The 13,259-nt window shown below is 40.1% G+C and overlaps 1 protein-coding gene across 1 annotated transcript; it reads right to left on the bottom strand.

The window, feature by feature from the left end:
• Positions 1-40: 40 nt before the first annotated feature.
• sms (spermine synthase) lies at positions 41-13,185 on the bottom strand. Its single transcript, XM_072913799.1, has 11 exons — positions 12,994-13,185; positions 9,244-9,364; positions 8,230-8,317; positions 8,077-8,141; positions 7,837-8,012; positions 7,609-7,763; positions 5,608-5,697; positions 5,335-5,449; positions 5,183-5,262; positions 3,812-3,927; positions 41-1,092 (listed from the first exon to the last, which is right to left on the bottom strand). Exons 1-11 carry the CDS (start codon positions 13,037-13,039, stop codon positions 1,062-1,064), a joined length of 1,083 nt encoding a protein of 360 aa, XP_072769900.1. The 5' UTR covers positions 13,040-13,185; the 3' UTR covers positions 41-1,061.
• Positions 13,186-13,259: the final 74 nt, after the last annotated feature.

The following is a 13,259-nucleotide window of genomic DNA, read 5'->3' as shown; positions in this document are numbered from 1 at the left end:
ACACACACACACACACACAATGACTTTTTTTGGACTGGTGCATGATACAAATAGTTTTATTTTGTACTCGCTTTGGATACAATTCCATGTAAATGAACACATGCAGTAAATGGACTTCCTGTTCTTTACTTACAACAAGAAGGCCAATGCAAGCATTTCATTTTGAAGCCTGATCTATGACATTTCCCATTGTTGCTACTTTTTAATCCTTGAGGCATTCATGTCATAATTGGTCTTTATGATGCTTCTTTAAAACATACAAAGGGTTTTTCTATATTTCTTCCAACATTTCTTTCCCCCTCCCACAAAAAAAATCCATCACACAAAACCACTTGAATTACTAATTGTCACAAAATAAAAAAAAGTGGGACAACATAATTTTTGTGGAACTTAAAGGGAATAAATGTAACCGAGTCCCACAGGGTTGCTTGTAAACGTGCTGCGTAAGCTACATTCAGTGTCCTTCACATGCGTGAGTGGTACGCATGATCAGGAGAAAAGCCAATGTTACTAATAATAAAACATGATGTAAAAATAGCACAAGGGTGGAATTAAACTGGTGGAATAGTTTCCCTTTTAAAACATATTTTGGACATTTGAATGCACAGCTGGAAAACAACAATCAGAAAATCTGCAGCAAAAACAGCCAACAAAGAATTCTGTTGTGAGAACATAAATGACACAGTTTTAGCGCTAACTTCGAATCAGTAATGTCACACAAACAGTGTATGGGCTCACAATTGAAGAGTGCAACCACGATCATAATAACCAGGCTTTTACAAACACAAATGAAAAAAAGGCAGACAAAGAGAGGCAGAAATAAAAGTATTCCTCCAGATGTGGTCAGAGCTGACAGACCGCCAGAGTGTTCTAGCAACACTTTGTTTGTGAAGGTGACTGATACTCATCATACAAATGTGTTGTGTCATGTTTTATCTTTAAGGTAGTTGTTATTCTGAGGTCATGTTCAGTCTGAACACACCTTGAGGGCTGTAACAGAAAAAAAGGCCTATTCACATTCCAGCAGCTGGAGAAAAAAGAAAAAAGAAATCAGTGAGAATTTACTTCTTCCACACGGTGTAGAAAACCCAGCTGACACGTACAGTTAAGGATGATGCACAAAGACTTGATTTCAAGGACATTGTCAACACATGATAGCTAAAGTGGATCCTCCATTTACAAACCCCTCTATTTGCCAACTTTTCGATTTACGAAACTAGATCGTGGCAAATATGCCTCTGTGTGCGAATCATGTCTCGGTGTACGAAAACTTCATTAAGTCCTTCATTTTGTGTGACGCTAGAAGCTTTGGGGTGTTGCCATTTTGATGACATCACTTCCTGTGCAGTACAGTACACACAGGGCGCAGACATTTTGGAGGGGCGGAGCCCCCTACGTCACATCCTGTTTACAAAGTCCATTACTCAGTTGCCACTTCTCAGTGCTTCAGCGTGTTTCTTTTCTCACCATTCATCAAGTTTTGTCTATTTTTCTAACTCAATATGGGTTCAAAAAAGCCAACAAACCAGCCTGGAAAGGTTTGATATTATGTGGCCTTAAAACTTGAGACACGCACGCACGCACGCACGCACACACACACACACACTTTCTCTCCCCTCTCTGCCGTTCGTTTTACTAAAATAGGGACTTTGGTTGAGGCTAGAACCAGTAATTAATGTTTACATGGCTTCTAATGGGGAACTCTGCTTCACTATACAAACTTTGCAATTTGTGAACCATCTTCAAGAGCCAAGTTCATAAATCGAGATTCCACTGTATTTTTACTTCTTATATTAGGAAATCCAAACACAGGAAAAAAAACTAATGTTGAATCCAACACTAGATACTAATACTATAATTACAAATATATATATTGTTAATACTAAAATAGTATGACGATAACACCCCATGTACTATAGCAAAACATTACCCCGGATGGTGTACACTCAGAGCTGCAACAATTCATCGATTAAATCAGTTAAAAAAAGCAACTGGTTTTCTGTTGCATCAATTAATCTTCAACTAATATACATTTATAAAACACTGACCGCATTTATATTTATATATGTGGATGTAATTTCCACCGCAGCAATAGCTGGTATTCAGACATGTGACTTCTTCCAGGAAGTGAAAACCAGTGGTGGTCAACCAAGCTAAGATGGCTGTTGTACAGCAAGCAGCGTGCAAACTATCTGAGTAGAAAAGAGGCTTAAATCTATATACGATACTAATAAAAAAATCTAACTATGCAATGGAATAGATCCTTATACTTTATCAAAAAAAGATTTGTCGAGTTAAAGGATTATACGTCGGTCCCGTTCTCAGACATATGGAACTATTGTGCTCCAGACGCCATTCTACACGACAAAACAGATGGAAACTTGGAAAAGCACGGAGGTCTACAACTTCTTTGTGTGTGGCTGGGTCAAAGACATTGGTATTAAGACTCTCCTGGGTAAATCATGCCCCGCGTTTGCTTGGGTAAGGTTGCATTTCATGATTTAACTTCACGTCTACTGCCATGTTTGTTGCTGTTGCACGCGCCGTTTACGAGTGCATGTTTTTCCCATCTTTATCATTGTGTAGGTGCAGAAAGCTTCATTCATGATTGTTGTCTTTGGTAAAAGCTATTTTAGGTTTCGCTCACATTTGCTTTTTAAAATTTTTTAGACATGCCGAGTTGGTGCTTTACGAAACACTCGTAGCAAACATATGTTTAAGAAATACAAATAGTATCAAGATAATACCGAAATGGGAAATAATCAACATTAAAAGTATATCAAACAAACCTTTAACTAAGTGATCACTGCAAACTCATACATTATTCGCCTCTCCTCCCTTGGACTAGAGCAGTGGTTCTCAAAGTGGGGGGCGTGAGGAGGCATGACTGGGGGGGCACGGGTGACGAGAAGTTTTTTTTAACAATTTTTTTTTTTGTATTATTTTTTTTATACAAATACATGTCATTTCATTTAAAAACCCAGACAAGCATCAAATAAAGAGGAATAAATAATGTCTCTTACGGCGGAACACCATCTCTATGCCGACGTAATAAACAAATTGCGTTGTGCCGCTCGCCCGCGAGTCACGACCAGCACAAGTCAGAAAGCATAAGACACAAATGTCAGAAAGTAGCTAGCTACCCTAATTTCTAATCTCAACTCAACATCGAGCATGACTTAAGAGTGGCAGTATCAAACCTGCAAACCCGTGTTGAAAAAATGTGCAGTGCAAAACAGGCTCATGGCAGCCACTAACGCTGTGATAAAACTTTTTTTTTAGCAAGGTAACTTCATCTTTTTACCAAATGGCTGCATTTTCTTTCTTTTTTTGCACAGATTTTCGATAACCTCTCGAGAAACTCGGAAAAAACGTTTATCCTTTTCGCGATTTGAACAGTTCGTACAGCCGAAAACAACACAAGCAGAGGGCTTTTTTTCTTCGAGAAAGGTTAAATGGCGCCTTTGAGAACCGAGCTAGCTTGACCACCACCAGTATTCATTGGGCGAGACGTGAGCCGGACGTGACGTCAGGAACATCCCAGCAATAGTCCAGCCTATAGGTCAAAAAATCCTGCCACCGGCAGAACAGTGCCCCCACTGGGCTGTAAAAGGTACGTGCGACAATGCGCAACATGAACAACTTGAGTGTCTTGTTTGCCAATATTAATGCATATCTTGGGGCTCAAATGATCGTACGCCTGGCAACACTGTTGTTAGGGATTGCTGTGATGTACCAACTAGTGTTTTAGTCATTTCTTTTGCTGTTTCTACTTGACAACAACATTTTAACCTGTAGCATGAAAGGATACAGCTCCATGTAGGAGGGAACGCAAACCACTTTTTTGGAGAAGTCCACAGGACACGAGAGTCTTCCCAGCTGCTCCTCGTACAGACTCAGCGCCTCAGTCATAATTGCACTGTTGCCCTGATGTTGGAGAGACGAGGAACACAACTAATAATGTGACCGCTGTAAAAGTGACACGCCATTGTGAACAATCATAGCGCCTACTTAGCGTCCAATCAGTGTCGTCCAAAAAAGAAAAATGAGCGTTTGACGCAACATCACCTTTTAGACTAACTACAACTCAAATTTAGCTAGCTCGCTTCTCACCCCGAGCTAACAATAGCAATTTAAAAAAGAATGGGGGATGCTATTGCAGGTTAAACTAATCAATGCATACAATAGAAAATCATGTAGCAAAAAACAACTACCGTATTTTTCGGACTATAAGTCGCTCCGGAGTATAAATCGCACCGGCCGAAAATGCATAATAAAGAAGGAAAAAAACATAAGTCGCACTGGAGTATAAGTTGCATTTTTTGGGGAAATGTATTTGATAAAACCCAACACCAAGAATAGACATTTGAAAGGCAATTTAAAATAAATAAAGAATAGTGAACAACAGGCTGAATAAGTGTACGTTATATGAGGCATAAATAACCAACTGAGAACGTGCCTGGTATGTTAACGTAACATATTATGGTAAGAGTCATTCAAATAACTATAACATATAGAACATGCTATATGTTTACCAAACAATCTGTCACTCCTAATCGCTAAATCCCATGAAATTTTCTTCCTCGGTGTCGCTTCTAAACAACTCTGCCAACTCCAAAGGTAGACTATGCACCGCTTCCTCTTCTATCGGTACGTCGCTTACGTCAGAATCATCGTCAGTTGCAGTTCCAATTATTCCAGCCTTTCTGAATCCAGACAGGATGGTTTCAGTTGTCACTGAAGCCGATCGATCCATCCAATGAGTGTGTGTGTGACGATTGCTGATATACATCTAGTCTCTTACGTGAATGAGATAAATAATATTGTTTGATATTTTACGGTAATGTGTTAATAATTTCACACATAAGTCGCTCCTGAATATAAATCGCACCCCCGGCCAAACTATTAAAAAAACTGCTTATAATCTGAAAAATACGGTAGACAAAGAGTACAATTAGAGTTGCTTTTGAGTGGTGGAGAGATCTTTAATAAAAAAAAAGATTTAAAAATGGATGCTATGTTGTTATATTGAAGCTACTTTTCTAACACTGCTTCAATGAAGTAAAGTTGCATTGTTACTTTCATGTACTAGCACACATGCTCCGACTTGTTTGAACGTTGCAAATTGCACCCTTATGTGCAGTATGTGGTAAAAGGGACAATCAAGTCTAAAAATGCTGACCTGTGTGAAATATTTCCCCTTTGGATGCAGGACCTTTATTGACAGATCCAAAATAAGACGCAGGAACTCCCACATGGAGCCTGGAACAACATCATCACTTAATTATGTGACCAATTTCAAACCTGATTAATGATAAATAAGCTTGTGCACACCTTCTTCTGGCTCTGTAGATATTGGGACTGCAGTCAGGTCGTTAATGATGTAGTCAAAGGTTCTTCCCTCCAGGACGTACTTCTTCAGCACAGGCACACAGTCCTCTACTAGAATCTGCAAGACCACAAACACTCTAGAACACCTTGATTCTAATGTCGATACTTGGGTATGATAACAGGGTTGTTAACTGAAATACATAGGAGTGGTATGTTTTATTAAAAGCACCGCTCAGCAAAGTGTGTTTGTGTTTGTGGCCTAAGTACTTGACCCACTTGGTAACAGTCTCCCTTCAGGTTGTCCAGCACATTGCCGCAAGTCTTTCTCATGTACGTTTTGCAGCCGTCAATCACCTTCTGATCAATGTGCTCAAGCTTGTCAAGGACCACAAGTGTCAATCAAACTTTACACAGTGTTAAACATCACATGATTCCAGTGTAAATAGAAATACATTTGAATTTCTACATGCTAGTGTTTCTGAATCTTTGGTGAGTTACAAGCACAGTGAAAGCTCCGGATTCCTTAGTAATCCATTACAAAAAAAAAAAAAAATCATACAGAACTTAAGGTTAGGGTTTCAAACTAGATTGTTAGTGTTTAAAATTAAATAATTCGGGTTTTCGAACTTGGGTTTCTAACTAGTTTGTTAGAGTTTGAAACTAGACTGTTAAAGTGGAACTGCACTTTTTTTTAAACTTTCCCTATTATTCACAATTGCACTACCATGAGCTAATGCAACAAAATGTTGTTCTTATCTGTACTGTAAAGTTCAAATTTCAATGACAATAAAAAGGAAGTCTAAGTTATGTAAGACCAGAACACACTTCTTTTGTTCCTCAGAATTCACTTCCTTTTTTCCGGCAGCAAATGTGTGTTCATACTTACAGCAACAAATGCGTTTGTGTTCTAATGGTGGCAGACTTCGTAACAGACGGCCAAGATGACTATTTTTGGAAGAATTAGGCTTCACAACCGTATCTTTTTGAAGCTGAATATACGGAGGATGAACTGCTGTTATGAGTTATACTGGTATATTTTAGAAAGAGTTATGTTTTTGAGACAATACCGCCATACCGATATATAATATCTTTTGATGCTGCGTTTGATAGTTATTCCCACCATTTACCCGCATTTCACTGAGCTGAAGAAGGGTCCAAATCGCGGGAAGGTTCTGCCGAACGTCCGGAGTTGCCACCGTGCATTGCAGACACTGATCCAGTCACATTCGCCGTAGCGCACAGCCAACATACCGTAGCTCCGGCGACGACTCCTATTTACTAACCAGAGGTAACACAATCCGGTAAAAATATTCAACAGCGAAGCCGTCAGAGCCAAGTAACAGCCGCTGCTAACTGCTAAAGCTATATTGTTAAGATTTCAAACTAGGGTTCCAAAACTGATAGTTAGGTTTTCAAACTAGATTGTTACGGTTTCAAACTATGTTCTTATGGTTTCAAACTAGGTTCTTAGTGTTTCAAACTAGGTTCGTAGTGTTTTAAATTAGATAGTTAGGGTCTAAAACTGGATCGTTAGGGTTTCAAACTAGATTGTAAAGATTTTCAAACTAGCATTTCAAACAAGATTTATGCTACGGTTTCAAACTAGACTGTAAAGTTTCATTCTAGGGTTTCAAAACAGATTGTTAAAGTTTCAAACTAAGTTCTGAGTGTTTCGAACTAAATGGGGGGAGGGTAGCTTTTTTTTAAAATAATACATTTTTTAAAAAGGAAGTAATGATATATGAAGAAAAATATTTTTTTATATTAAAAACGTCTGCAATTTCTTTATCGTATTAGAAACAGCATGCTTCCGTGCATAGCCGCACACATTCTTGGTACCCAACATGGCACCTGTTGTTTAGTTGTCCGAACTCTCTCTATACGGTTCTGGGAAAGGGGAGCAAACAGTGCTAACAAAAAGCCAACTGATGCAAAGACGTAGATCGTGGCTTTCAAAGGCCGACAACACATGTCTGATTCTCTGTGTTGGCCCTGCAATGAGGTGGCGACTTGTCCAGGATGTACCCCACCTTCCGCCTGAGTGCAGCTGGGATAGGCTTCAGCCACCTCGTGACCCCGAGAGGGATAAACGGAAGAAAATGAATGGATTAATGAATGAATGAAAGTATTATAATCTCGAGACAAAATGTAACGATAAATAAATTACCACCATGTGTTACGATATATAGACCTGATAGTCTGAAGAGTAGACATAGCGTCTGTAAAGCTTGCATTCAAAGAGAAGGATGAACGTCAAGCAGATTGGTTAAAGGATATCTCCACCATGGTGATCATCTTTGGCTTTTGTTTGACAGCCTGAGCCAGGATGCCTCCATCTCCTCCTCCTAAAATCAGCACCTCCTTGCCAGCGTAGTCCTCCTTGCCACTGCCCATGATGGCTTCAGTGTAGGCCAGGTCGCTGTCGGCCAGGTCTGCACAAAAGGTCGATATTTTAAAGCCACTTATGCTACATTGGACTTTGTCAACATTCTATTCCACACTTACTGACATCTCCATTGAGGACCAGCATGTTCCCAAACTGCTGAGAGTGCAATATTTTGATATTTTGGTAAGCAGATTCTTCGTCGTATAACACGCGGTCTATGTCATACTCGGTCAGTCTCCCGTCAGTGGTGGGCCAGTACCTGTCCACTTTGGCTCCTCGGATGAGCGGCGGTAGCCTGGAAACAACACAATCATGTATAACCTCCATGCCCCGTCAGGAACTTCAACAAGTTGTCTTACCTTTTAATGCGTGTAATTTTGCCATGTAAGAGGACTTTCAGTTTATTCTCCAGTGTATTTAAAAGCTGATTAAAAGAAAGAGTCACCACAGCTTAAATTTGAGTGGAAAGTGTAAACAGCCCCTTTAAAATAAAATATAAAAAGGGCACTTACATTGTCTAGTTGAGCAATGTTATCTCCATCGTAACACTGCAGGTCAATCGTGAGCAACCCGTGGGCATGCACTCGCAGAATAACAAGCCTATGGAATAAAGAAGTTAAATGGACACACATCAATAAAGTGATTTTCTAAATGGATTCTCCTTGCATCACTTCTAACACAAAAGTCAATTATTTCCGCATGTTTAAAATGTCCTGTACTATACTATTTTGTTTTTAATTACTATTTTAAGTCAGAGGTCCTACAATAAGCAAAATCTAGCATTGATGCTGAAATTCAGACAAATTAAAACATAGCAAGCCCTACTGAGAACACATATTTGTGTGTCTGTAGAGTTAATGCTAATGAGCTGTGTTTGTCCACGCCTCTATCCAAAAGCACTATTATGTACTTAATACATTTTTTTTCATACACACTGTAACTCTGCATTTCTCCTTCATAATGGATGCCAACCATCAGATAACACAACCTTGTATTAAGGAAGGCACACACACACAGCATATGTAAGCTACAGTGCAGTGCTAAGGATACGGTCATATTTTAACAACATCCTGCTAGGTTAGTTCATTCAATGAAGAAAAACAACAAACTTACAGAGGAAGCAGACTGACAGCTAGTTGACAGAGCTTCAGGCAATATTTTAAAGATGTATAAATACTTTTTTTGTCTTTTCTACAAAGTGGGCGGGCTCATCTGGCTAAGAGCTAGCTCAGGCAGCATGGCTCAGTGGATAGTGTCTGTTTTGTATTCGAGCTTATGTCGAGACTGAACCCCTTACTACTCCGCAAATAGTATTCCTTAATTTTGTTATTCTTAATGTGCAATGACAATAAATGCCTATTCTGAAGGAACAAGTCAGAGGCAGTATCATGTCCATGAGGAAGAAGGGTTTTGGTTTATGACGTCAAAACAATTCTGAACTTTAGAAATGATGGTCTTCAGCGCCTTTAAAAAAAAAAAAAAACTTCATTTCTAAATAGATGAGCACTTACTTTTAAAATATTTACCTGCCGTTCTTTCCTACAAAGGTGGCGAGGTATCCTCGCCCGTCTGTGTCATGTACAATCTCTGTCATTTCCTGCTCGTGAAATATGGACAGCAGGCTGGGGACTGTTGATGCAGAGTCAACTAGGAACAAGATGAACACAGCTGGAAATATTTATGTATTTTACAAGACCAGATGATACATCAAGTAGTACTCAGAGCCATGCACCACAAGTTTTATTTGCATTCCAGTACCGTAGTTATGCAAATGGTTAACATGTGTGAGTTCTAAATAATCCATGAGTGAATGTGAGTGTAAATACTTGTTTGTCTGTGTCCAGTAATTAACTGGTGACTATGCAGTACAGGGTGTATCCTGCCTTCCCCCCAAAGTTAACTGGGATAGACCCACCATACATTTTGGAATGAAACTGTAAGAGAAGAATACTTTTACGCGGGGCTTGGCCGATAAAACGATATCAATAGAAATTGCAATAAACACGTAATTTATATATGTAAAAAAATGTTGGGGGGGGGGGGGGGGTCAGAAGAAACTGGCAAGAATGAGACATGGTTGGTTGCATGAACAAAGGCACTTGTGGTCTGGTTACCGAGCAAAACAGGAAGTGATTAGTGAGCAATGGGAGGGACACGCGAAACAGCCAGTCGCATAAAAGTATCAACTATCAAGTTTGGGTGTGCAATCTTGTGGTCTCGCTGTTGATTCTCTGCATGGAGCGAGAAGAGAAACTAAAAATGAGTGCTGCATAAAACGAAGCAATTGTCAATAAAACAGGAAAAGTCCCATCGACAGTATTGCAGTTTTGGGGATTTTTTCCAAACGGACCATAGTCCTTCGCCGCACTTTTCCTTTCTTTTCAACCCTCGTCCGTTCCCTATTAGATGTATGGAAAAAACAGGTAGGGACTTTATAAATAAAATAAATACCAAAATATAACAAATATGCTACTTTATAAAAAAAATTGGACCAACAGAATTTAAAAAAGAATTACTGCATAACATCAATTCATTTCCATACTTAAATAAGAATAAACAGACCAAATTAAATGTCACACAGACCACATAACTTCCTGAAAGTAAACCACATGTTCACACTTTGCACCACTTTGTTACACTTTATTAAGAATTCCTTACATGTTCCTTATTTTTACACATTAATTTCAAGAGATATTTTTAAGTGTTTATTGTGATTTTAGAATTGTGTTTAGTTGATTGAGTGTTTTCCATGGCTGTGTTGACATTTCCTTTACTTTCTGCCTTGCTCGCGGAGGGGATTATAATCAGAGGAATGTTACATTTGAAATAAAAATGTTAACATGTAATATTTTTTTTCTCCTGGTCCATATTTTCCAAAGGTCATAAAAACATTGATAATTATTGCTATCAACCAATACAAAAACTTATATGCTTGTACAGTTGTCAGCCATTTCCCAGCGCTACTTTTACTAGGTAGGTTTATTGTAAGCTAATATTCAGCCTATATTACATTAAGAAACACCATCCATCCATCCATTTTTCTACCGTTAATTCCCTTCGGGGTCGCTGGAGCGTAACTCAGGTACAATCGGGGCGAAAGGCGGCGTACACCCTGGACAAGTCGCCACCTCACGAAAGCAGTAAAATAGTAGAGTGATACAGTCCAATTTTACAAACATTTAATCAATACTTCTGTCAAAAAGGTACATAATTATGTTTGTTAGGATTTAGAAGGCAACAGCATAGCAAACTACCACCAAACATTTTACTCTAATTTGAGTTACTCCATCATTATTTTATATATACACTATATTGCCAAAAGTATTTGGCCACCCATCCAAATGCTCAGAATCAGGTGTCCTAATCACTTGGCCAGGCCACAGGTGTATAAAATCAAGCACTTAGGCATGGAGACTGTTTCTACAAACATTTGTGAAAGAATGAGCCGCTCTCAGGAGCTCAGTGATTTCCAGCGTGGAACTGTCATAGGATGCTACCTGTGCAACAAATCCAGTCGTGAAATTTCCTCGCTCCTAAATATTCCAAAGTCAACTGTCGGCTTTGTTATAAGAAAATGGAAGAGTTTGGGAACAACAGCATCTCAGCCATGAGAGGGGTCAGCGGATGCTGAAGCGCATAGTGCAAAGAGGTCGCCGACTTTCTGCACAGTCAGTTGCTCCAACCTTCATGTGACCTTCCAATTAGCCCACGTACAGTACGCAGAGAGCTTCATGGAATGGGTTTCCATGGAACAGATGCATCTAAACCATATATCACCAAGTCCAATGCAAAGCGTCGTTCTCTGGAGTGATGAATCACGCTTTTTCATCTAGCAATCTGATGGACGAGTCTGGGTTTGGAGGTTGCCAGGAGAACGCTACATTTCGGACTGCATTGTGCAGAGTGTGAAATTTGGTGAAGGAGGAATTATGGTGTGGGGTTGTTTTTCAGGAGTTGGGCTTGGCCCCTTAGTTCCAGTGAAAGGAACTTTGAAAGCGCCAGGATACCAAAACATTTTGGACAATTCCATGCTCCCAACCTTGTGGGAACAGTTTGGAGCGGGACCCTTCTTCTTCCAACATGACTGTGCACCAGTGCACAAAGCAAGGTCCATAAAGACATGGATGACAGAGTCTGGTGTGGATGAACTTGACTGGCCTGCATAGAGTCCTGACCTGAACCCGATAGAACACCTTTGGGATGAATAGAACGGCGACTGAGCGCCAGGCCTTCTCGACCAACATCAGTGTGTGACCTCACCAATGCGCTTTTGGAAAAATGGTCGAAAATTCCTACAAACACACTCCGCAACCTTGTGGACAGCCTTCCCAGAAGAGTTGAACTTGTATTAGCTGCAAAAGGTGGACCGACATCATATCGAACCCTATAGGTTAGGAATGGGATGGCACTTCAAGTTCATATTTGAGTCAAGGCAGGTGGCCAAATACTTTTGGCAATATAGTTGTTAGAGCAATTTACTCTTTCTGTCCGTCAAATTCATGACGTCACTAAAGGGGTTGGCTCAAGGCGAAGTGCCAGTCTACTTAGGGAGGGGCTGGGATCTTGCTCAGGTGTTGCTGAGTGGAGGCGCAACAGTTTTTGATTGTGCCAGGCTATGATTTGTTTGCTCCCGATTATTTTCCGGTTTTGTTACAAAGTGAGTTTGATTTACGTGGCTGTATGTTAATAAATATTTTTGTTAAACATGGACACAATTCTGAACATCAATTATTAGCCAGCTGCACACGTCTGAACTAGCTTCAGTTATATTCGGCAACCAGTAGCAGTAAGAGTTTAGGACTTTACCGCTACAATAGTGTATATGTATATTACTTGTAACGCCATTGAGTCAATGATAACAATATAAAAGACTATTTTAAAGACAATTTTCCGTGAAAATATGTGACGAATTTAACCACATCCGGCGACACTGCGCTGCATGGCCGCGAGATAGCGCTGTTATTATCGGCAATGTCATACAGATTAAATATTCAATGCATACATGCACAACTAACATACATTTTTGAAAGGCTATTTAAATATTGTACTGTGTATTTTAATTAAGTAATGACAGTTAAAAAAAAAAGTTTGCATGCTTTTACCGCTGATGTTTAATTGCAATCAACAATACCGCTTGAAGGGCAGTGACATATTAGCAGTTTAACGTCTATGGGAAGCTAGCCAGCAAGCTAGCAAGTAAGCGAGCATGGAGCTCACCACAGTGAGGTGAGCTGTTTTGCTAACTGTGCCGAGCCCGCTAGTCGGCCTCCTCTTACCTGCCGACGAGAGGCTGAAGTCGAGGGTATAATGTCGCAGTGCCATGTTTGGAGGCAGCCGTTATCCATTCCTGGCTCCGACAGGCGCGGTGTGAGCGTGTGTGTGTGTTAAGAGCAGGGAGAGAGGGGAGGGCCCTGCTGCTGCCGCTCCTCTGCTACACCCGCCGTAGGCCCAACCAGCGACGTGAGACCCACACCAAAGAGGTGGGAGGTGACGAAGAGACTCAAGAGAGTAATCCTCCTTCCTAGGGCGCTCTTCGTTTGTA

This window comes from Nerophis lumbriciformis, linkage group LG09 (assembly GCF_033978685.3).
Source record: "Nerophis lumbriciformis linkage group LG09, RoL_Nlum_v2.1, whole genome shotgun sequence".
NCBI lineage: Eukaryota > Metazoa > Chordata > Actinopteri > Syngnathiformes > Syngnathidae > Nerophis > Nerophis lumbriciformis.
This window is presented reverse-complemented; position numbering and strand designations above follow the sequence as displayed.